Here is a 25,745-nt window from a genome sequence, read left to right on the forward strand (position 1 = left end):
GGTAGGGTGGAGGGTCGATGAAAGAGGGGGAGGCCTTCAACGAGATGGATTGATACGGTGGCTGCGATGATGGGCTCAAGTATAGCAGGGATTGTCGGGCTGGCGTGGGATCGGGCAGTGTTTCATTCTGCTGTGCATGGGGTCGCTATGAGTCGGAAACGACTCGACGGCACTTAACAACAACAACAACAACAGCCAGCTTATAAAATTAATGAAATGAGCTAAATAGTAATTACATTGTAATTTATGAATATTGTGGTGACTTGGTTTGTAAGAGAAAAGACATAGGGGAACAGGTAAGCATGAGGTAGAAAGAGAAATTGAGTCAGAGTTAAAGGAATGGGAGATGTTTAAGAGGCAGAATGGAAGTGGAAGATATATAAAAATGATGAGACAGAATGAGAGAAAGAAGTCCAGACTGAAAGAGAGAGAGAGAGGGAGAGGTAGAAGAAAGGGAGAGAGAGAGAGAGAGTGAGAAGAAGAAAGAGACAGAGAGACAGAGAGGATAAAACACTGAGAGGAAGAGAATTTCAAGCAAAAATTGGCAGAGATAGAAAAAAGAAGAAACCATTATAGATAAATCCAGATACATTTCCAAATTGTCTTTTGTTCCAATTAAATATTGTTTTCACAAGAATTAAACCCATGCTTGTTTTCAGAATTACAAATTAAGTATAAAGAAACAGACATTTATGTTTTTTCCTAATGTTATTTTGCTTTCTATTAAAACTCATGAAGATTTAGAAAAATGAACATAATAAAGGTTCAAATGTAGAAATTTGCACATTTTATGTCCCTAAATAACTAAATGATAGAAGCTCTGGTAGCACAGTACCTAAGACATTTCACTGCTAACCTGAAGGCTGGCGGTTCAAATTCACCAGCCACTCCTTGGAAGGAAGATGGGGCAATCTACTTCCATAGTGATACTGCCTTGGAAACCAAGGAGGGGTTGCTATGAGTCAGGTTCGACTTGACGTCACAAAAGAACAACAACAACAAATAACTAAATGATAGGTATATTTTCAGGACAGAACTCACCTCACTCACTCCCTAATTATCCCCAAATCAGCAGGATGCACCCCCCCCACACACACATATATATATACACACAGAGAGACACACTTATTCACATACATATCATAGCAAAATCAAGATTGTATAAATACATTTTTCCCCAGGTGTCAGCTGCTGTTTCAGTACAATAAGTAAATAAATAAGCAATGGGTTGTTCCTAGAAATATTTAAATTATTTAATGAATAGGGCTTCCTACAGTCATGCAGGTGGGAACTCTGAGTTACTGAGGAGTTATGTTTGTGAGAAAAGCGATTATAATACCAGCTGTCGTTTTGCAAAAGTGACTGCAGTGATTGCCCTCACTGTATCCATGCCCCTGGCAGTGTGACTTCGCAGCAGGTCGGGGCCTCTTTCCCACTTTTTAGAATAGGGCTTTCCTGGTGACTTGCTATGGCAATGATATAGAAAAGACAGTGGGTTAGTTCTGAGTCTAGGCTTCAAGGAGTCTTGCATGTTTCCATTTGCAGGGGTGAGTGTCATATGTTCATCTTTAGAACAAGTAGGGACTAGCCTATTGGAGGACAAGAAAATGAATGTAGCTGGGTGGAGTCATCCCAAATATCCCAGCCAAGGTCCCAGGCATGATGACAAAGCTGATCTACAGATGATTGCAAATGAACAAGAAATTTCAATCAAATCCAGAACCATCCAGCTAATCTCAGCTGAGTCCAGCCTAGGTTGCTGACCTACAGAATCATGAGTTAAATTAATGTTTATTTTTTAAGCCATTACATTTATTATACAGCAGTATTTCAACAATTGGTTGCTAACACAAAGGTTGGCAGTTCAAGACTATGAGCTGCTTCACAGATGAAAGACGTGGCAGTCTGTTTTTGTAAAGATTAGAGTCTTGGAAACCCTGTCGACAAGTTCTGCCTTGTACTATGGGGTCACTATGAGTCAGAATGGACTCAATGGCAATGGGTTTAAAAGTTAACTAAACGAAACCTTTTGCTGTAAAGTTGATCCCAATTCATGGTGACCTCAACTGTATCAGAGTAGAATTATGTTCCGTAGGATTTTTTTTTTTTTTGGCTGTAATCTTAGGGAAGTAGATCACCAGGCCTTTCTTCTGTGATGTTGCTGAATGGATTTGAACTGCCAACTTTTTGGTAAATAGTCAAGCCCAAATCATTTTTGTCACCCAGGGGCTATAATAGTTAACTAGCTAACATTTATATCTCATGTACCCTGTTAAGCACCTTAGATACATTATTTTATTGAATCTTCTTAACAATCTATGGCCAAATACTCTTATTTCCATTTTTATAGGTAAGAAAGCAGCCATTTTTACTTCTTTCCTTCACAGCCAGATTTAAACCCCAGTTTCTATCTCTACACCTCAATGTTGTAGTACTTCCATATGAATTTACTGGCTGGTAAATTTCTTTATTTCATTGTGTTTTGGGTGCAAATTTACAAAGCAAGTTTGTTTTACATTCAACAGTTCATGCATATTTGATTTCGTGTCCTGATTACCATCCCCAACCATAAAAACTTCCCTTCCTGTGACTACCTGCTCCCTGTGCCCTTCTTAACTATGCATTCCTGTCTGTTCCGCTTTCCCTCTATGTGAATGCTGCCACTCTGGTGTCTCATGGCTGATTGCTTTAAGGGGTACATCTCCATAGAATAGGTGGGTGCATCATCCTGGGGTAAGTGTTCTCCATGTAGGTCTTTCTACTGTTGGGCTGAGAGCCAATCCATTTGATCCAGCATTGGGGTGAGTCTATTTCTAGGCCCAAAGAATAACCTAGGGCTATAGTCTCGGGGGTTCCACCAGTCTTTGTCTGGGCACTAATTCTGATCAATTTTGTGCTTTTGAATTTTGTTCTACATTTTTCCTCCCACTCTATCCAAGATCTCCAGTTTGACCCCTTTCTGAGTGATTGGCATTGGTAGCTGGGCACTATCTAGTTCATCTGGTCTCAGGATCATGAAGGCTGAGGTTTTTGTGGTCCATCTTCACCTTGGACTCATTGTTTCCAGATGCCTTTGATTGTCTTCACTTGAAAGCTCAAAGTTCTGACCAAAGTAGGTTGTATAACAAGATTTTTATGAACTATGTTATGCCAATTGAGCATGATGTGTCCTGAGACTATGGTCCCGAGTTGGCAAGCCCTGTAATTCTCTCTCAAGGAGTTTGGTTGTCTCTGAGAAATTATTCCAACTTTGTCTTCTGTTGCTTCTGTAACGTGTGTGCCTAATTTTGTACCAGAAGTGCATATGTTAGATTATATTCAGCCAAATCTATCCTTGGTCTAGGGTGTATTCCTGTTCCCCTACTCCCATCTGATCTTCTCACCTCTTTATGCATTTATCTGTAGCCTGGTGTTTGGTGTTAGTGGTAATGCAGAATTGTGCTTGTAATAGTATTTGCTTCTGTTGTCTATATCTTATGTGCATGTTTCAGTGTCCTCCCTTTCCCCTAATGTCATCATGTTGGTCACAGACTTTTTCCATATCATCCCTCCTCTCACCCAAATCAACACGTGACCCCCAACTAGTCCGAAATTTTCCCTCCCCTTTCCTCCCATTCCTGGTAACCAACAAAGCAAACTTTTCCTTGACTTTTTACAATAAAGGGCTTATACAATATTTGTCCTTCTGTGATTGACTTATTTCATACAGTATAATGTCCTCCAAATTCATCCACATCGTGAAATGATTCATGTATCCTTCATTATTCTTTAATGTAGCATAATATTTCATTGTGGGAATGCACCACAGTTTGGTTATCCATTCATCTGTTGATGGGCATGTAGGTTGTTTCTCTCTCTTTGCTATAGTGAATTGTGCTGTGATGAACATAGGTGTGCATATGTCTGTTTGTGTCCTGTCTCTCTCTTCTTTAGGATATATTTCTAGTAATGGAATTGCTAGATCAAATGTTAGTTCTATTTTCAGTTTTTTAAAGAAATGCCATACCATTTTCCATAGTAAACAATGCAACACTGCCGTAGAGTTGGATCCAACTCATAGAGACTCCTCCTTGGGTTTCCGAGACAGTATCACTATGGAAGTAGAATGCCCAACCTTCCTTCTGAGGAGTGGCTGATGGGTTTGAACCACCAGCCTTCTGGTTAGCCGTCAAGTGCCTTAGGCACTACACCACCAGAGTACCATTTTATAGTCCCACCAGCGGTATATGAGAGTTCCAATCTCTCTGTAACTCTCACCAGCACTTGTTATTTTCTGTCTTGTTGAATTTTGCTATTATTGCTAGAGTGAGATGATATCTCATTGTTGTTTTGATTTGCATCTCTCTAATGACTAATGATTGTGAACATTTCCTCATGTGTCTGTTGACCATCATCATTATATTTTCTTCAGTGAAGTGTCTGTTCATGTCCCTTGCCCATTTTTGAATTGGGTTGTTTATCTTTTTGGTGTTGAGGTGTTGAAGTTTTCTATATATTTTGGAGATAAAACCCTTGTCAGATATGTCATGGGCAAATATTTTTTCCCTTTTGGACAAGTCTTTCAATGTGCATAAGAATTTAATTTTTAAAAGGTCTCAGTCATCTAGCTTCTCTTCCACTGTGTGTGCGTTTTCAATTATGCTTGATAGTCTATTTATGCTTTATAATGGGGACCCTAGATTTGCCCCTATTTTATCTTTGATGAGTTTTGTAGTTTTGGGTTGTACATTTAAGTCTTTGATCCAACTTGAGTTTGTTTTAGTGTATGGGGTGAGGTATGGGTCTTGTTTCACTTTTCTGCAACTGGATATAATTTTTTTTTTTTTTTTTCGACAATTTTGCCAGCACCATTTGTTAAAGAGGCTATCATCTTTCCCCCATCTGATGGGTTTTGGTTTTTGTTAAAGATCAGCTGTCCATAGATGGATGGTTCTATTTCTGGGTTTTTGATTGTGTTCCATTGGTCTTTTTATCATTGTACCAATATGGTTAGTAAATTTAGGTGGAGCTAATAAAATTCATCAAAGAGCCCTGGTGTTGCAAATGGTTAAGCACTCAGCTGTTAATCAAAGGATTGTCAGTTTGAAACTACCTTGGGAGGAAGATCTGGCAATTTGTTCCCATAAAGACTACAGCCAAGAAAACTTCATGGGAAAGTTTTATTCTGTCATGTGGGGTACTTGGAGTCCAGACTGAGGACACCCAAGCATGTGTGAGAAAGTTGCATGGCTCCAAGAATTAGTATTTGAAGAATTGTCACTTTTGTTACTCAGTCTCTTTAAAATTAAAACTGAAACAAGAGATCCCAAAGTTTTTTTTCATCGAGAAACTGCTTTTGCCTGCGAATTTGCTGTTTCTACTACGTTACTATTCTTTCCTCCTGCCACCTTTTCAGTTGGTTGCCAGTAGGAAGCTATCATGCCAATCTATCTAGGACTCCCTGTCTGCATTGACAGCAGATTGAGTCCAAGGGGTTGGTAATGTGCAGAAAATTCTTCTAGGTTTTAATTGTTTTTGTTTTTAAGCACTTGCTTAGTATTATTTAACAAGTCCTTTTCTTTTTAAAAGAAGAAAACACATAGTTAACTAAATCAAATGTATTTCCAACTAAAGCTCACAAGTTTAGATAGTGTGGTTATGCTTTGTCTACTGCTAAGACCTAGAGATAATGGAAAATTAATTAACCTAGAGATGACTGAAAAGTTTAAGTTTTTTGAAATGGTGTGTTAAAAAATGTGTAATACAGGCATATCTTGGAGTTGTTGAAGGTTCAGTTCCATACCACTACAAGTGACTATTGCCACAAAGCAAGTTATAAAAGTTATGTTTACATTATACTGTAGTCTATTAAGTATGCAATAGAATTATCAAAATGTGACACAGAGACACAGTGAACACATGCTGTTGGAAAAATGGCATTGATAGACTTGTTCAATGCAAGGTTGCCACAGACCTTCAATTTGTAAAAAATGCAATATCCGAAAAGCACAAGAAAGTGAAGCATAATCAAATGAGGCATGCCGGTACTCGAGGCAGTGATGACAGCAAGGTTTCTTTACTGTAGCAGTTAATTGTGTAGTACTTTGAGAACTAACCCTGTTATGCATGATTTTGTCCTCTAAAAATAGGACATGAGTCCTATTATTTCTCCATGAGTGAGGAATCTTATTTTTATAATATTTCCAAGGCTCTTTTTTTCTATAGTGAGTAAAATTCAGGCAATTCAAGTTCTTTTATAAATTTGTATTTTCAAGGCTGCTGAAATTTTAATAGTAGCCTAACTGGAAGCCAAGTTTCCCCAGGTGCTGTAATTGACTAGAAGCCCTCCTTACCCCCACACACCTGTTGGCTTTACAAGGTCATATGTATGGTTGTTTGTTAAATAATAGTAAGCTGAACTTACATATTATTCTTCCTTTTTTAGGAGGCCTCACTATCCCTCTTTAACTATAGTGAACAAAGGTCAAAAGAGAATAATAGCATATAAAACTTATATAGCCTTGTCATATGTCTAGTACTGCTCTGTATTTTTTTATATTAACCTTCACAACTCCTCATAATGTAGTTATAATTATTAAACCCTTTTAAAAATGAGAAATTGAGGCACAGAGAAGTTCATGCATATTATCAAGTTTACATAATTGGTTATTGTTGAATCCTGGTTCGAACCCTGGCAGTCTGACTCCAGAGTCCATATTCTCAATTTCTACATCATTCTGCCACTAAGAAAATACCTAGGCAAGTCTGCTAGGCTAAAATACTATACACACAACAACTACATTCTTGAAATACTGGCTGTCAAAGCATTACATAGAAAGGCATGAATAGTTAAAGTTAATGAAATAAATGTAAGATTTCCTTAGGCAACTTATTTTTTGTACTTCAATTTTGTTTTATTTTTTCCCATTTCCCTCTCTCTCTTTTTTTAAAACCTTTTTTTAATTGTGATTTGGGTGAAGATTTACAGAGCAAATTCACTTTCCATACAGCAGTTCACATATACTTTGTCTCATGTCATTGACTACAGTTTACCACAGTGCAACAGCTCCCCTCCCACTTCCTCCCCATAGTTACCTCTTCCCAGTGTCCATCCCTCCATACACTCCTGGCCCCTGAACTATCTCCCTGTTCATAAACAGCCCTTCTTTCTCCCATTTCTCTTTTTTGTTAAGAGGAAGAGTCTTGGGGACTTTTTGCCTCCTCTCAAGTCATTTTTGCCACTTGCTCTGACTACATGTGGCTTCACTTACCACAGTTATCCTCATCGGCCCAGTTCCCACAGTCATCCACACTGTTACAGTGAAGAAACTGAGGCAAGCACTTTGTGATATTTCCACAGGGGAAGTAGCCAAGGGAGCACTTGACATCCTCTTCATTCCCATGAGCAACTGTGATGAAAAGAAGAGAGAAAACACAATATTTTAATAAAATAACTCAAAGACATTGTGTCACAAACATTTGGCCTTCTCATCCTGGTATATACAACTCTCTGTATGATAACCTCACCTTATTTACTAAATTGATGCAACTACTTTCCAAGAAACTCCACCCCAAATAAGATGTTCATTTCCATGTTTTTAGAAAATGCCTGGATTCTCCTCTCCTTGTCTTTGTTCATGCTGCTCCCACCTGGAATGTTTTCCACATCCAACTTTTTCTATGGAATATATGCCCATTCTTTATAGTTCAGCTCTATTCCTTTCTTCCCCTTATTTTTTTTTTTCTAGCAATCATTCTAAAAATCATGAATTTATTGTATTTATATTAATGGCTCAGAATCAAGGCTAGTCTGGTATTAAAGGAGGGTGAAGACAAAGTTATAGGAAAGCATGTGCCATGTGCTTATTCATTTATTGGATAGTTACTATGTGAAAGAGCTTGTGCAAGATTTTGTGTATGGAGAACTGAATGAAATAGAATTCCTGCCTTGTGGAGATTACCACCCAGCAGGGAAGACACACATCAAAAAAGTCAACTAATTTTTACAATTATGAGATATTTAAAAAGAAAGAATACAAGTTCTATGATGGGACATAAATGTGTGCTGGAGCTTTATACAAACGGGAGTTAGAGGGTCTCTATGACAAGGTGTTATTTAAGCAGAGACCTGAAAGAAGAACAGGAAACCACCAATGGGAATAGGGGAGGTGGAAGTGGGGCAGTGGTGGGGATGGTTGAAGTGGTGATGAAGAGGGCTCAGACAGAGGATCAAGGAATTGAAAGAAGGATGCTGTGACAAGAGCATAGTGAGCTGGGATGAGTGACATGAGCAGAGGCTGACGAGGTTGAAAGGCAACTATGGGTCAAGTTAAGAAATTTTGATTTTATTTTAAATTCAAAGGGAAACCAACAAAACTAAGAGACCACATAGGAAACATACATGCTTGAGTATGATTACTCTGGCTGCTGGTAGTGGGTGTTAGTGGGTAGGAGACTAGGGAGGGCAAGAGTGGAAGCTAGGTTGTCAGTCTTTGCAGTGATCTGAGTGAAAGATGATGGAATTTAGTTTAATTTGCCATTGGAAAGACAGCTGTCCATCATGCCATGAATGGATCCCTGCCTTCCTAGTTTCTATGGTATAGGCTACTGAATTTGTAGTAAAGTAGGGAGAAGAAAGGTAGTATTTTTTTCCTTTTTGTTGATTTTAAAATCATGAGATTAGAATTGAGAGCAATTTGTTTTAATGATGGATATGTAATTGGTATTTGAGATTATTTTTAAAGCACATCTGTTCCTGGTGTAACAAAATATTGAAAAATATAAAAAGCTCAGTATGGGAAGCCCTTCAATGAGATGGATTGACGTAATAGCTGCACCAGTGGACTCATACATACCAACAATGATGAAGATGGTGCAGGGTTGAGCAACACTTTGGTTTGTTACACATACAGTCACATGAGTGGGAGCAAAGTTGATGACAACTAGCAACAAAAAGATTAGGAATCAAAGCACTGGGGACTGTAGCCTTCATTTGTCACCTCCATAGATTTGTGACCTTGGCCAAATTTTTGAGCTTAAGTTTTATCATTTGAAAAATAAATGGGCGTATTAGGTCAATGGCTTTAAACTTGTATTAAATTTCAAGAATTTCAGGAAGATGTGTCAGAGGATGTGAAAACATTTGACTATATTTTATCTTCTAAAATACATTTTAAACTAAAAATATGGTAATAAAAGCTCAAATAACCATGTTAAATGTGTAAACATTTTAACATTGCCAGCATGTTAACTTGTGCCACCAGGTTAATTTCTTTTTAAATACACTTTGAATGACAATTCTTCTGGTCTGTTTAAAAGAAGACACAAATTGCAATGTGAGTTTGTGTCTTTAAACTAGGACAACAAGACCATCTGCAACTCCTATAGTTATGCATAAGTATTTTTCTCAATATTGAGTACATAAATTTTGTTGACATTACTATGACTGCTGCTGTCACTCATAACCACTATTTCAAAATTTTTGTGTTTATCAGCTTGACCTCATTATTCTTATGGATTGATTTTATAATAAACATGTTTGTGGTAGTTATGTTTTTGTGTCAACTTGGCTAATCTGATTGAGTGGCTGGGCAGCTGGATGTAGTATTCCCCATGATGAGACTGGTAATCAACTCCATGGTAGAATCTACTGTGAGCAGCTGAGTAGCTGCCTTTGGGTATGTTGTCTGCTTCCGGTATATAAGCAGCAGCTTTGGGAATGTTCTCTAGCTTATGGCATGCTTAGACCCTGAATATAGCCGTGTTGTTGTTCAGCAGCCTGCCATGCTCTGCTGACCTGAGAACTTAAAATGGACTTGAATGGCCTGCCATGTGGTTTGGTAACATCAGGACGGTGCCTTTTCACTTGTCACCCTTGGGCTTGGCAGCCTCAGCAGCCAGCAGCTGTCTGAGTGAAGAAAAGCCTCTAGCTTTAGTAACCTGGGAGCTGGAGGCAGAGCTGAAGCCCAAGGCGGAGGGGCTTTCACCTAGCCCCTAGAGCCTGTCACTTTGAACTTGGGCTTAATGTCTCCAAATTGTAAGAGAATAAAGTCCTGTTTCTTAAGGGCATCCCATTTGTGGTATATTCTTGTCAGAGTGGCACTAGGTAACCAGAACAATGTTTACAAAACTTTGCAGACTTTTTAAAGTCACTGATCACTTAGCTTGCTCCTTCAATTACAATATTGTCTATGACTTTTCTGCACCCCCAAAGCTTGTTTTTCTGTGCATGACCAGCAGCTCCCTATGGCAGGATTCATTTAAATTAAGTGTTTCCCAGGCTTTTAAAACCTTTGCCCAGCTTTGATGATCAAAAATATTTCATACACTTTCCCAGAGATTATGATAATGTTTTCCATACTTACTGCCATCTAGTCTGATCCAACTCATAACGACTCCTCCTTGGGTTTCCGAGACAGTATCACTACAGAAGTAGATTGCCCAACCTGCCTTCCAAGGAGTGGCTGGTGGATTTGAACTGCCAGCCTCTGGTTAGCAGTCAAATGCCTTAGGCACTGCACTACCAGAGCTTCCAATGTTTTCCATAGGAGTGAATATATGTTCTGCTTAAGATTCTGTATGTTTTGTGGCTCACCACCAACCAAGCAGATTTGGTACAGCTTTATTTCTATAGTTAGTATGAAATGAACAGTCTAAACTTATATTAAAATGCTGTATATGCTATGTTAAACCATACGTGTCTTACCTACCTACTCCTCAATTCTGATAGGATTTCTCTTCACTGAGAATCTCAGTTTTCATTGTTCTGTGTGATTCGTCTATAAATAAAGAAGGTTCAGTGATTTCTTGATATGAAGACTACATCGAGGAAGGTACTATGATTTTCACTTTCTATGTCTATGTTCCTCATGGAACATCAGCTCAAAGGATGAAGACAGCCACAAGGAAGGCAGATAGTTTCCTTTTAATCATTTTGTCTTTTTTTTTTTTTACATTAAACCTACTTAGTCATAAAGGTGATAGCAAGCTATTTTCAAGTAACGAATGAATAGATGAAATAGAGAAGTTTAAGAAAATAAAATTTAATACAAATATTGCTAGGTTTAATTTACAGGGAAAATATGTGGCTTAGAAGTAGATGTATTTCTAAATAAGTTTTTGATAGCTCTCTGACTAAGATAATGAGGTATTAAAATGATTTGAACTTATTTATGAGAATTTTTAAGGTACTAAATCTGGGAAATTAATAATACACCAGAGACCGGATTGCAAAATAAGCTAAGAATTGGATTCAATCCCTGGTGGTGCAAGGCTGGGAGCTCAGCTGCTATCAGAAAGGTTGGCTGTTTAAACCCACCCAGTGGCTCCTGGAGCTCTGGTGGTGTAGTGCCTAAGGCATTTGACTGCTAACCAGAAGGCTGGCGGTTCAAACCCACCAACCACTCCTCGGAAGGAAAACTGGGCAATCTACTTGCGTAGAGCTATCACCTCGGAAACCCAAGGAGGGGTGGCTATGAGTCGAATAGCCTGACAGTGAGTTTGGTTTTTTGGAGTGGCTCCACGGGAGAAAGACCTAGTGATCTGCTTCCTGCTTCTTTTACAGGCTAAAAAACTCTATGGGGTAGTTCTATTCTGGCACATGGGGTCACTATGTGTCAAAAATCAACTCCATAGCCCCCAATAACAAGCAGACTAGCCTTACAGCAGTCAATGAAGGTGACTCTATGACAGAGCATTGGGCTCAGTTAGCATGGAATAAGTCAATACTTAATGTTGATATAACATGTGTTTTGCTTTTAGTGGTACCTAAAATTAAATTTTTGTCATTGCAATTTTTAATTTGTATATTCTCATCTCATATAAATCATTCATAATTTAAGAAATGTATCAATGAATTTTTTTTAAAAAGTATTCTTACTAAAATATCACTGTAAAGTATAAGAACCCACATAAAGGTTACAGTTAAAAATTTGAGAGTGACTAGGGAAATATGTTTAATAATTGTAATAGCAACAGCAGAAGCATTTTTGATGAAATACTTAAACTGTTTTTTTTTCCTCCTAAAAATTCTTTGCAATTAGGTAGATGGAAAAACAGGAATTAGTCATCTATGCTGATTGCCAAGTGAGACATAAGTACCAAGTGAGTATCAGTGACTATTTTTTCCTATTGGAAGGTGAATTATTGCCATTCTTTTCTGACAAAACATCTGTGTACACTGTGTGCATTTCATAGGCACTGTGAGAACCCCCATGCACAGAGAAGTAGAAACTGGTCTAGGCTTTGTGTCGCTATTGTGGTTTTCTCATTGACTTAATTGGGTCACAGTATAATTCAAGGACCAAAGCCAGAGGGTAAATCCAGGGAAACATTTTTTTCTAATATGGTTTTGAGGAAACTGCGTCTGTTTCCATTGAGTAAGAAGACTATGCTATGGCTGGCTGTCTTTTTGAGAGACATGATTTGACCTGGGATAGTCTCAAATCTTGAATCCTTCCTTTAGAGCTAAAACCTTAAGGGTTTCAGTAAACTTTTGCTCAGAAGCTAAGCTCCTAGTGATTTATCAGTAGGTAAAACTTAGCTTTTAATCTCTGTCAGACCTTGAGAGAAATACATAGGTACTTACGATCATGTGTAAAAACTCATGAAAATACCAATCAATGAAATTACAATCCTTGTTCTGTAACAACATTAAATGTTAATGTGGAAAATTTTAACATGGCTGGTACAAGTTGCTATGAAATCTATGCAGTCACTGGAATGAAAGGCAGTTCTATTTACTTAAATTTAATATAAAATGAGTGGATATATTTAGTATATTAAAGTATTTACTGTATGCTTCTGTACAGCTATGACTTTTGCAATAACTAAGAGAAGAGTTTCCTTGGATTCTATAAGTTATTTCCAGTATTTGAAATTCTGTTGAAAATCTATAGAAAATATGCCAGATTCTTATTTTTTAACATAATTTCCCAAAGCATCAGAAGTTCATAAGAAGCCCACAAATGTAAAGGTTTGAGTGAGAATATTTCTACCTATATATTTATAGATGCTGCAAATATATCCATGAATATATTAGCGCATATAGGAGGCAAAATTATGAAAACTTCTTAGCCTTAATCAAACACCTTGAGGGAATTAGTCACTGAGCATGGGGGCTCAAGGTCAGTTGGCATAACATAGTCCACAAAGACAACGTTCTACATCGTAATTTGTTAGCAGTGACTGGAGTCTTAAAAGCTTGTGAGCAGCCATCAGAGTTATAGCTATTAGTATCTCCCTGACTAGAGCAAAGAAGGGTGAAGTAAATCAAAGATGGAGGGAAACAATTAGTCCAAAGGACTACTGCACCACATGAACCCCAGCCTCCACAAGCCTGACACGAGAACTATGTAGTGTCTGACTACTCTGATCACAGTAGGAGGTCTCAGAGAGGAAAATGTGGAACAAAACTCAGAATAATTAAAAAAGAGCAGGCTTATTGATCTGATAGAGGCTGATAGAATCCCCGAGACTATCACCCTTAGACACCCTTCAAGCCTGGAACTGAACTCACTCCTATGGTTCAACTTTCAGCCAAACATTTGATAGGCCTATAACATGAACAGTAACAAACTCATTAGATTAATCAACCATACTTGATCAAAAGGGCAGTGTTTGTTCGGGGATAAAGCTCAGAAGACAGAGAGGGATAGGACAAAAGGATGAAAGGAAATGGTAAACACCAGGAAGAAGTGGGAAGAGTGCTGTTATGTTGTGGGGATTGCAATCAATGTCACAAAACAAAATGTGCTTGAATTATTGAATAGAAAACCAATTTTGTCTGTAAACTTTCACCCAAATCACACACACACACACACACACACACATTCAAGTCACATATACCCCCAAGTAAGTTGGAAAAAAAAAATCCTATGTATCTCTGTAGGAGCCCCCAAAATCTATGTATTTGGCATAAAGAAAGGCTTCTGGCCAGGATGTAGGTCAGACTCCATTTTTGTTTTTTACTGCTCATTCTGAACTAACTCTTAAAAGTCAGCTCTAGCTGGTGGGTTAGGACCACCAATATTTTGGTTAGCAGCTGAGCACTTAACCATTAAACCACCAGGGCTCCTGTGATCTGACACTTTTATGGAGAACTGAAATGTGTGAAAACAGATTTCTTGTCTATAGATTTACAAAACACTGATTTGTGATATTAGTTTGCAAGGTGACCTCTCCTTGGGTTTCGGAAGTGGTATCACTATGGAAATAGATTGCCCAACCTTCCTTCCAAGGAGTGGCTGGTGGGTTTGAACCACCAGCCTTCTGGTTAGCAGTCAAGTGCCTTAGGCACTACGCCACCAGAGCTCCCATGATATTAGTTAGTATTTATTTATTTACAAATTTTAAAATAAGGTAGGACTAGACCATTAGTGGAGTCCCTGGGTGGTGTAAATGGTTAAAACTCCACAGCTGCTGAGTTTGAAGATTGGAGTCTACCCAGAGGTGCCTCTGAAGAAAGGCCTGGAAATCTACATCCAAATAACCAGACATTAAAAATTCTATGGAGCATAGCTCTACTCTGACACACATGGGGTTGCCATGAGTTAGATCAACTCAGTGGCAAATGGTCTGGTCTGATCAGGCCAGTGATCTTCAACTGGGGATGATTTTGCATCTCAGGGGACATTTGGTAATGCCTGCAGACATTTCTGATGGTCATAACTAAGGTGCATGGTACTGGCATTTCCTGGGTAGGAGCCAGGAATATTGCCAAACATCCTACAAAGCACAGGATAGTCCCCGCAAACAAAGATTTATCTGTCCTAAAATGTCAACAGTGCTGAATTAGAGAAACTTTGGACTGGGCATTGGTGAATAATCAGTGGGAAAATATTCAATATCAGTAGACTTCTAACTAATGAGCTCACCTGTGGAACAGGCAGTTAGTTACTTCTGTGGTTGTTTATCTTCTTCTAGTGAAGATTTTATAGTTGATTTAAAGAGATTTTAGAAACATTATCAAACAGGTGCTATTTCATCTCTTCACTGGTGGTTCAGTGATAGAATTCTCACCTTCCTTGGAGGAGACCCGCTAGATGATCAGTCAATGCACCTCATAGAAATCCACTGCCCATCTGTCAGTGGAGGCCTGCATGTTGCAGTGACACTAAACAGGTTTCAGTGGAGCTTTCAGACTAAGATGGATGAGGAAGAAAGACCTGGTGAGCCACAGCTGAAAACCAGCTAATGAAAACTTTATGGGTCACAATGGTCTGACCTACAAAGGATTATGGGGATGGTACAGGACCGGGTACTTTTTGTTCCATTGTGCACAGGGTCCCCTGAGTTGGGGCCAACTTTTAGCCAATAAATAACTAGGTTGTGATTGTTGCTGTTTTTGATAAGTAATTCAGGAAAGAGGCTGCTGTGTGCTATGTCCATTAATGTCATGTTAGTTAAAAGGAGTAATCTCTAAACTACATTGTTACTAAACAATGGACTGGGTTACTGAGATAATCTCTGGAGGTTTTGAAGGATGGATATGCAAAAAAAAAAATGCAACCACTCCCGTGGAGTTGGATCCGATTTATAGTGACCCCTAGTTGGGTTTCCCAAGGCAGCATTACTACTGAAGTAGATTGCCCGACTTTACAGTCTGCCCAAAGTAAAGGCATCAGTCATAAAATATTTTCAGAGCCCTTGTACTAGTTTCATGAATCTATAAATAATTTTATCAGATGTTTAAAAGGAAGCTTTTATTTGAGGAATGCATTAGACTTCAAATGTGAGATTTTGAGATGTGTTTTTACTATGCATACACAAATCATTTTGAAAAAAAAAATTCCATTGTCCTAATAAAAGCTGGATGTTCAATATCTCTTTTCCATGTTGCCTCAGTCCAGTTTCTCATTTTAAATACTCTTTCTTTTTTTCTTCATAACCTACGCTGTTCTAGATAAATTGGGCACTTAGTTTCTTAAGAATTATACTTTTCTTATTGTCCTTCGCAGTGTCATTCTGACTTAAAGCCTCACACAGAACTGATTCATTATAACCGTCTGTGCTCCTGAATGTGCCATGCACATAATTTCCACTTCTAAACATTGTTGCCTCCTAGAACTAAAATAGGAGCCCTGGTGGTACATTGAGGAGCTCTGGTGATGTAGTGCCTAAGGCATGGACTGCGAACCAAAAGGTTGGCGGTTCAAACCACCAGCCACTCCATGGGAGGGAGACTGGGCAATCTACTATATCTACTAAAAAGATTTACTACCTTGGACACACAAAAGGGTCGCTGTGAGTCAGAATCAACTCAATGGCAATGAGTTTGGTTTTTTGGTTTTGGTGGTACATCAGTTGAGCACTTGACTCTAACCAAAATTTGACTGTTCAACCCCACTAGCCACTTTATGGAAGAAAGATGTGGCTATCTATTTCCATAAAGATTATAACCTTGGAAACCCAGTGGGATAGTTCTGTTCTGTAAAATGGGATCAATATGAATCAAAATTGAAGGCACCCAGTAAAAACAACAGCACTAAATTTGCAGTGCAAATGAGGATGGGGTATGGTTTCCTTCTTTACCTGCCTAGACTCACTTCAGGACTCATATGCCACCTTGTCCTGAAACTTTTACTTACGTCTCCCGGCTGGTTGGGTACTTCTTTATTTCCTTGGCATTCTATGCTTCTTTTCTTATAGACCCTTCTTATACTTTATTGTAACTGCTGTTCATGTATGTCTCTACTGTAAACTTTCTCAAGGCAAAGACCATGCCTAAATCGTGCTCGTATTCCCTGTGCTTAGTGTGGTGGTGTGAGATGGCAGTAAATATTTACTGAATGAATGAATAAATGAGAATGAAAGAAGTATATTGAATTGAATTGAATAGACCCAGACTCAATTTTCATTAGTACTATCAATTAATTGTTACCAGCTTAATAACCCATGCTATATTCCATTCATATTCTTTTTCTCTTTAGAAGTAGAGCATAAGGACATGCCTATCACAAATAACTTTCCATGAAAACCAAGTCAAAAGAATCTACCATAACTAGTCAAAACATGTCAAATTTTTAGAAGCCCATATCTTGATATCTATTAAATTTGACCTGATGTTTTGGAAATCTTCGGTTTGAGATCTTGGCTTAGTTTTGGGGATTTTATAAATTAGTAGGATAAAATTTGAAGATAATGACTGAGGCTTTTTTCTTTCCCTAAATTTTTTGTTGCCTGGCTCTTTACTGATTTTCTTAGTTATAGTCAATGGTTCATGGGGAAAACAAAGAAATACATTACTACTTGAATTAATTTATAAGCATTTAGCTGAATGAAAGTCCCAACTTTTCATTGAGAGAATCAAGATTTTGAGAGAGAAAAGGTTTCTTTTCTTCATGCTCTAAAAGTCTGTGTTATCTGGAGGACTCAGAGCATAGAGTTTATATCTACACCATTGAATAAGAAAAACACATATGATGGGGCTGAAGGAAATGGATCAAAAGATACTTCCATTTCCCTGTATTGAGACCAAACAGAAAATGTGGAGGAAAGACCAAAAGCAGTAGGAACTTGTGCCTAGGGTGGAGTAAAAAGAGACCATGAACCTCACTGGACCCTCTCCATTCCTTAGCAGATAGTATAGCCACAGTATATGAGAAAAGGAGGTATGGGATATTAAAGTACTGAGACTTAAGGACCTCTTTTTACATACCTTTATTTTGTAGACTGGAATGGAAGAGTCTCTAGAAATTTTCTGTGCTCCACAGAGGGGACAAAAGTGTCTGAGAATGAGCCTGCTGACCAGGCAAGGTCACTTGAGTAGGAGAAAGATGCAGTCTGACCTGTGTGAAGCAGACAGCACGAGAGTGTGGAGGAGCAGATGCTTTGGCAACAGAAATTGTAGGGACAGAGACCAATGAACCAATGACAAGTGGTGTGGGTTAAGGCATGAATCACACAGACGTGGCTACCACTACAGGACCAAAACAGACGCTCTTCCCCTCCAATTCCTAGGTGACACAAAAACAAAGTGGGACTTAGATCACTCTTGGGGACAAAAGAAGCCGATTCAGGGAAAGGGTATTCTTGGAGTTTTGTTATTAACCCAAAGATACCGAAGAAAGAAACAAAAGAAAACAGAGTGATTAAGTTACCTGAAAGTAGATTAAGTTTTCTGCTATATGTACACGTTCTGTGTGTATATCTTTTAAACAGATTTAAGCCAGACATCATGGAGTTTAAAATTTATTTCAAATATGTTCTTTCTAGAATTATAGATTTCTGAGACGAATTCCAACTTTTATGAACTCAAATGCTACCAGGTAGCTACCATATAAGTCTTTTTTGGAAGAAGGGAATATTTTAGGCTAACTGTGCTGGTTAAGCTTATTAGGCATCGCTGGGAAAAGGAACCACTCAACTTATTGTGCATGCTCAGTGGTGCCCTATGCCTGGGAAGCGTTCAGTGAATCTTTATTGAGTCAATCAGTTCATCTTCAAACAGAGCAGTAGAGATTCAAAAATCTGATTTTTGTTGATTTGCAACATATAAAATTTACCTCTTTTAGACTTAAACCTTTTTTCCCCTTTTGGGAGAAAGCCACACACCTCAGTCAAATCCATCTCTGTTGTTCCTGGACTTGCACCTGAGTGGCTGAATAGGGCAGGAGATAAGCACTCTGCACTTACTTCAAATATACGATGCAAATCATAAGGACCCTTAATGCTGCTCAGCAATTGTTCTCTCTTCCATTGTCTTTCTTCCATTTACTCTCCCAGTCTTCAAGTTGACAGTTTTGTCCCCTGTATTTTCTCCTCAAACTTCCATCTTGACTCTTCCTCTCCTCTTAAAAATTGATGCCATCAGAGGAACCCTCACAAAGCCACATTCCTGAAGGACCACACTCACATACATGCACTCCCCGCTTACTAGTTATTCTGGATGAGCTCTGTTTGCTCCTGCCTAAAAGCAATCCTTCACCTGAGCACCAGATTCCACTACCTCTCGCCTGTGCAGGACCCATTCCATGGATTTTCCCTTCTCTCTTAAACATCATCAATTTTCACCTCTTCCTGCATCGTTCTCAACAGCCTGAAAACATGCTGTTATGTCCATCATAAAACCAAGACAAAAAAAACACAATACTATTTTCTTGATCCTAGTTCTCATGCCTTGCCTCCTTTTTGTAGCAAAACTTGTCAAAGTTCTCTACTGGTGTCTCAGATGTATATTTTTGTGTGTTGACCTTTACTTCTGAAGTTTTGGAGATCTATTGAATATAGCATTAACTTTTTTCCTGTGAGTTTAGATTATGTTAAATAATACAGTGATACCTTTGGGTCTTTTAAGGGATTTTCTTTTGTCCTATAAATGTGATCATAGATGCTGCTAGTTTTAGAGTTATGCCAACTTTTCATACTTTTTCTCCATAGTTATTCACCGGCTATCACTTCCACTAACATCAGTTTGTCTGCCTTCTAATTTCCATTTCTAACTTATTACTTGAATTTGCTGTGGCTAAAAATGACAATACTTGAACGTGTCAAATTTTTGGGTAAAGTAAGAACAGCTAAGATACAAGGGCCTGAAAATATACTCTCTCTCTCTTTCTCTATATATAATATTTTTATGTCTGAGGCTTTAAGAATAAAAATTTTGACATTTTAGGATAAATCACCTTCATTTGGGTGAGATGTTATTATAAATATTGCTTAGGGCTCAGTGTCCTGTCATAATAATCATTCAGCAAACTTCTATCAAATCCGAACCAAACCAAACTCACTGTCATCGAGAAGGGTCCGACTCACAGCCACCTCTCCTTGGGTTTCTGAGGTGGAATCACTACAGAAGTAGATTGCCTAATGAGTATGTGTATTTCCCAACACATAGAGTAGCTGAGGTTTCTAAATTTTGTGTTTGCACACTTGTGGCATATACCCCAAACTATAACAAAATCCTTTTCTTGACAATCCAGGTGTTACTTTTCAATTTCTACTCACTGGTATAATGACAGTCTTATTGGTTATATTAGCAATACAGCCAAAATATAAGAATCTTGCATTAAGGGAAGTTGTGTTTCTTCTTAATAGTTCTTCCATTCAAAATATCATTTCCGTTTCCTGATTCCAATCCTTATTATCTCATGATCAAGTAATAAATCTTTAATGGCTTCCTTTTACTTTACACTTTAGTCTTATATTTAAAGCACCCCTAACAGGCTCCAACTTACTTTTTTTTTACCCCTTATGGTCCATTACATTAACTTTACTCTGGTCAGTAGTTTTCTCTTTCATGTTTTTGGGCATTTGACTCTGTTTCATGTGCTAAGCTAAGCACTTCACGTACCTTATTTTATCCTCAGTATAACTCCATTACATAAGTATTAATAGTATTATAATTTTATAGTTTAGGAAGGTAAGACATTGCTTATGGCATATAATTTGTAAGTGGTGGAAGTGGGATTTATATCCGAGTCTCCCTGATTCCAGACTCTACTAGTCCTCTATCTTGACCTGCCTTATGACATTCCATTTCATATTGACGATCAGGTCAGTTATGCCTTACAACTGACTTCTTTTCTGACCACTTTACTAGTGGGGGTTCTGACCCTCTTTTGAAATCCTATAGAACTCAGTGACTATGTGATGGTTCCTGCAATATTTTCTTGCATAATTATATAACTGTATTTATGATTCTGTTGAGTTTCACCAAAAATTGTTTTTTGGGGTGGGGAAGTCTTCTTGTTATACCCTAGAACTTATATAGGGAAAGGGCCACAGCAATAGCATAATAAGTACTAGTTACATAAATAGGTGAAATAAAACATAGGGCCTGTAAATAAGTTTTCATAAAAATACTCAGAAAAACTCCATATGAAATGCTTACATGATCCAAATAGAGCTGACATGCATATACACATGGGGAGTAAAGATTTCAGGCCAAGGATAAGATGCTTCCCCATTGGGGTATGTTATTTCTGTGTTGCCCTGGGTGTTCCAAGTTATTTCCACACATGATCAGAAATACAACATATTAGAACTAAATAGATGTTTCCATGTATTGTTTCTAGGGGAAAATATTAGAGGTGACATCTTTAGAAATTCAAACTCATGGGTCAGGTGGCACAATGATTTTTGAAGAAGATAATAGTTTATTATCCTACCTTCTTCTCCCTTCATACTCACTGAAGGGGAAAATATGATTTTCTCATTAGCTCTCCTTTTTAAAGAAGTCACTATAAATTAAAAAAAAAACAAAACAAAACAAAACAAAAAACTGAATTGGTTAAGCCTCCTGGGAAATGTTACATATTTAAACATTGAAGGAATGGGAAAATGGGACCAAACCGAACATGTTGTTATGTGTCGTCATGTCGGACCTGACTTATAGGACCTCTCCTTGGTTTTCTGAGGCAGTAAGGAGCTCTGGTAGCATAGTGCCTAAGGCACTTGACTGCTAACCAGAAGGCTGGCAGTTCAAACCCACCAGCCACTCCTCGGAAGGAAGGTTGGGCAATCCTACTTCCGTAGTGATACTGCCTCGGAAACCCAAGGAGGGGTCGCTATGAGTCGGGGCCGACTCGACGGCAAACAACAACAACAACAACAACAGAAGTAGATTGCCCAACCTTCTTTCCAAGGAGTGGCTGGTGGGTTTGAACTGCCAGGCTTCTGGCTAGCAGTCAAGTGACTTTAGCACTATGCTACCAGAGCTCCCTAAACTGAACATAATGCAAAAATATATCCCATGTACCCTGAGTGGCAGTTTGCTACAGTACTGATAGTGCTTAGAGTTTTGCTTTCTTCTTGAGTGTTCCTCTAAATTGATGGTAAATTTGGTCAAGTTACTTTATTTTGCTAAAACTTCAGTTTTTCCTCATGTGTAGATAAAAAGGCAATACCTACGGCATTGTACTGTTAACCAGAAGGCTGGCAGTTCCAAACCCACCAGCCACTCCTTGGAAGGAAGATGGGGCAGTCTACTTCCATAGTGAGACTGCCTCGGAAACCCAAGGAGGGCTTGCTAGGAGTCGAGTCCAACTCGATGGCACATAACAACAACAACAACAACTACTAACTGATGTAATATTATTTGATTTTAGGTTGAAAATGGAGTGTGAATAAAAAACTTTGGAAGTTCATTTATTAAGAGGAATGTACTAGGGAAAGAAGAGAAATGAAAACTTGTTAGGAAGTATGGAATGAAACTGAGAAGACATACAGAATGAATAAATTGAAATTCTGATTGGGAGGGATCAGGGAAACTATTAGTGGCCTAACTAATACTTTTTTTCCCCTTTTTCTCTGATAATGGAATCCTCATTTTGTTTGTGGTGATAGTGGTTAATAACAGATGAAAAGATGATGGCTGGCTAAAAAAATAATGATACTCCTCCCATTTTCTGCTTACCTTGCAGCTAGGTGTGGCTATGTGACCAAATTCTAACCAATGAGATCTAAGAGGTAGAAAGAAGTCTTCTTGGGAAATTTCTGGGAAAAGAGAAAAGATACACATTTATTCCACACTTCCCCCTCATTTTCCTACTTGGCACATGTACTTAATGTTTGTATCTGCAGTAGCCATCTTTCCATACATTTAGGAGGCAAGCATAGTGTGGAAACCAGTGTGTGAAGAATGATGGAGCAGGAAAAGTTAGAAACAATCTAGGATCCTTAAGGCATGTTTGAACAGCCAATCCAATGCCAACAAGCACTTACTTCTGGGCTTCTGCTTATATGAAAAAAGCAGATTCTTAATTTGTTTAAGCCACTGTTGCTTGGGCTTCCCCTTTGCATCTAGAATGCATTTGGATTGCATCTAATATCTTTGCATCTAGAATGCATTTCTAATATCTTCACATCTAGAATGCATTTCTAATATCTTTGCATCTAGAATGCATTTCTTATAGACACAGAAGAGATTGATGAAAATGACAGTACACACTCTTCATCCTGGAGAGAGCAGGAGAGTGGTAAATGTATCTAGGGAAAGGGACCCTGAAAATGATTGTCAAAAGGTGAAGGCAAGGAGTAGGATTTAGGGTAAGGTTGCAGAAATGACTTAGAAGGTTAGTCAAGATAGATAAATATGGTATTTTTCTTTGGAGAATGGCCGAGAACAATTGGAAGAACAAGAGAGATGTGAAAACAGGAAGTCCTATGAGTCATGCGTTTAGAGAAAACTGATGCAAATGTGAAGAGACATTTTAACAGGACATCAGCCCCAAAACAGCATACAGCTGTTCTCTGGCACATTTCTATGACACATTTTATAACAGTCTTGTGTTTGCAAAAGGTGCACTTTTAAATATATGTAAAAGCTTGGAATCAAGCAAACCCAAATTGAGGAATATTTTATAGGACTCTCATTCTTCAGAACTCTCAATGTCATTGTCTCTACAGTTAACCAAATCAGACTTACTACCATCAAGTCAACTGCAACTCAAAGTTACGCCTATAGGACAGAGCAGAACTGCCCCACAGGATTTTCAGAACTGCCCCACAGAATTTCCAATAAATATTTACAGAAGCAGACTGCCTCATCTTTCTCCTGCAGAGCAGCTGGTGGGTTCGAACCACTGAACTTTTGGTTAGCAGCTGAATGCTTAAACCACTGTACCACCAGAACTTCTCTCCACCTTAAAGGAGACTGAAAATGTGGTCCTTGAATGCAATGTGTGATCCTAAAGTAGAGCCTGGATTAGAAAACAACAAAAACAAAAGCACTTAAGGACATAAGTGATATAAAGGGACAATTCATGAAATATGAATATGGATTTTATATTAGATTTTATTATTATATCAATTTAAAATTTCTTAAATTTACTAGTTGGATAAGGGCTCTCAGAGAATGTAGTTCTTAGGCTTTGTATGCTGAAGTACTTAGAGCTCTATAAGGAGCTCTGGTGGTGTAGTGGTTAAGGCATTTGGCTGTTAATTAAAAGGTTGGTGGTTCAAACCCACCAACTCCTCTGTGGAAGAAAGATGAAGCAGTTTTCCATAAATGTTTACAGCCCTAGAAATCCAACAGAAGGTCACTTGTTGTTGTTGTTCTTGTTATGTGCCATCGAGTTGGACCTGACTCATAGCGACCCCTCCTTGGGTTTCCAAGGCAGTATCACTACGGAAGTAGATTGCCCAACCGAGGAGTGGCTGGTGGGTTTGAATTGCCAGCCCTCTGGTTAGCAGTCAAGTGCCTTAGGCACTACGCTACCAATCTCCTAGGAGTAACCTTAGAAAGCAGCTTATTTGTAGTGCATGATCATAGCACAAGCTAAGCATGGTTGCTTCATGACATGGAGGATTACTCTTGAAAGCTCCTGGTTGTGCTATTGTGGACTTTATGCAGGTTTCTTAACTTTACAGTAAATAAGGGATTGTTTGATAAGTTACTGGATTTGACAGGGCCCCACATCTTGCCTTTCACAAAAATCACATGTATTAAATGTCAGTTTCTATTTTGTCTAAAGAGTAACTTCCAGTTTACTTCTAACTAACAATTGTGCTAAAAATATATTTCATGGAATATATACCATGGAAATCAATCATCAATCCATGAAATTTGAAACATCATGGCCCAAACAGTGGCCAAGATGCCAAGAGTTTCCTGTGGCACACTTTTATGCTAAGATCTCTTACACCAGGTAGATAAGCTTGTTTCTCTTTTGCTTATAAATGCCTCTCAGGCACTAGTCAATATTCTTCTTAATCTTTTGTACAACAGTTCCACTTCCAAACCTTTCTTGAGTGGTTTCTAATGAATATAGGCACCTGTGGTTACTTAATGTGTGTTGCTGACTGCCTGACTTCCTATTTCTGTCCATACTGTCATCTCAAATTAAGAGTGAGGCTTGTGAAGGGAAGTGACTGCTAGCTAGTTCAGGTCACTAGGTTGAGCAGTGAGGAAGGATTCATTCTCTCCATCTTTGGTTATATGCTGTTATTGCTGTTGCTGTCTGGGCTTACTTTGAATGGCTGCTTGCTGACCTGCCCATCTCTACCTTAGCTCACTAACTCAGTACATGGGTTGGCTGCGCATCTGTGGTCAGTAAGGAGAAGCACTATTTCTTTAGAGTGGAATAACTAATCATTAATAATTAACTAGCTGAGTAATTAAGAATAATTAAGAGTGAATTGTTATATACATTACATGACCTCTTTTCTAAATATATTTTTTCTCTGTTAAAAATAATTTCCTTTCACTGCTCTCTGACCCTTATACTTCCTTTTGCATTCTCTCATGTTTTAGGGATAGAGGATTCTCTGTTTCTTTCCCTCACTCCCACCTGCAATCTTTCAGCAAGTGCTGCTCTTCCTCCACAATTTCCTTAAATGTGTCCACTTCTCCCAAACTCTGCTTCTTCCCCTAAAGTCACTGTCATCTTTTAACTGTAACTATCCCTTCCCCCAATCTTGTGCTTACACTCTTGCCTCTTTTCATATCTGTTATCCACACAGCAGCCAGAGAGATCATTTAAAAACAAATGAGATTATGAAAACGTCCTACTGGCATCCTATTTCTTAGGATAAAGTCCAAAGTTTTAGCTTCCCTTTTCAACCTTTCACGAATGGACCAGTACTCTGATTAGATTTATTCCCCCTTTTCATACCTCATTTAATTTGAGCCACACAGAATGTTCTCTTTGCATATGCTAAGTCTGGTCTTGCTTTAGGGTCTTTGCATTAGCTGTTCTGGCTGCTCGGGCTGCTCTTCCTCCAGACTCTTACAGGAATGGCTGTTCCTTGTTATTCAGGTCTCAGGTGAAATATCTCTCCTGTCTGGGACCATGCTGAAGTTCCTTCACATTCCTTGTTATATATAT

At 38.4% G+C, this 25,745-nt stretch overlaps 1 protein-coding gene across 1 annotated transcript in view; it reads right to left on the reverse strand.

Moving 5' to 3' along the window:
* Positions 1 to 25,745, reverse strand: part of RXFP1 (relaxin family peptide receptor 1) — a 137,124-nt gene that overhangs the window by 87,911 nt on the left and 23,468 nt on the right. The window contains exon 2 of the mRNA XM_042782405.1: positions 7,251 to 7,388. Coding sequence (XP_042638339.1) covers positions 7,251 to 7,388 — 138 coding nt within the window. The remainder of the gene's footprint in view (positions 1 to 7,250; positions 7,389 to 25,745) is intronic.

This window comes from Orycteropus afer, unplaced genomic scaffold (assembly GCF_000298275.1).
Source record: "Orycteropus afer afer isolate SDZICR_OR568_19922 unplaced genomic scaffold, OryAfe1.0 scaffold00305, whole genome shotgun sequence".
Lineage (NCBI taxonomy): Eukaryota > Metazoa > Chordata > Mammalia > Tubulidentata > Orycteropodidae > Orycteropus > Orycteropus afer.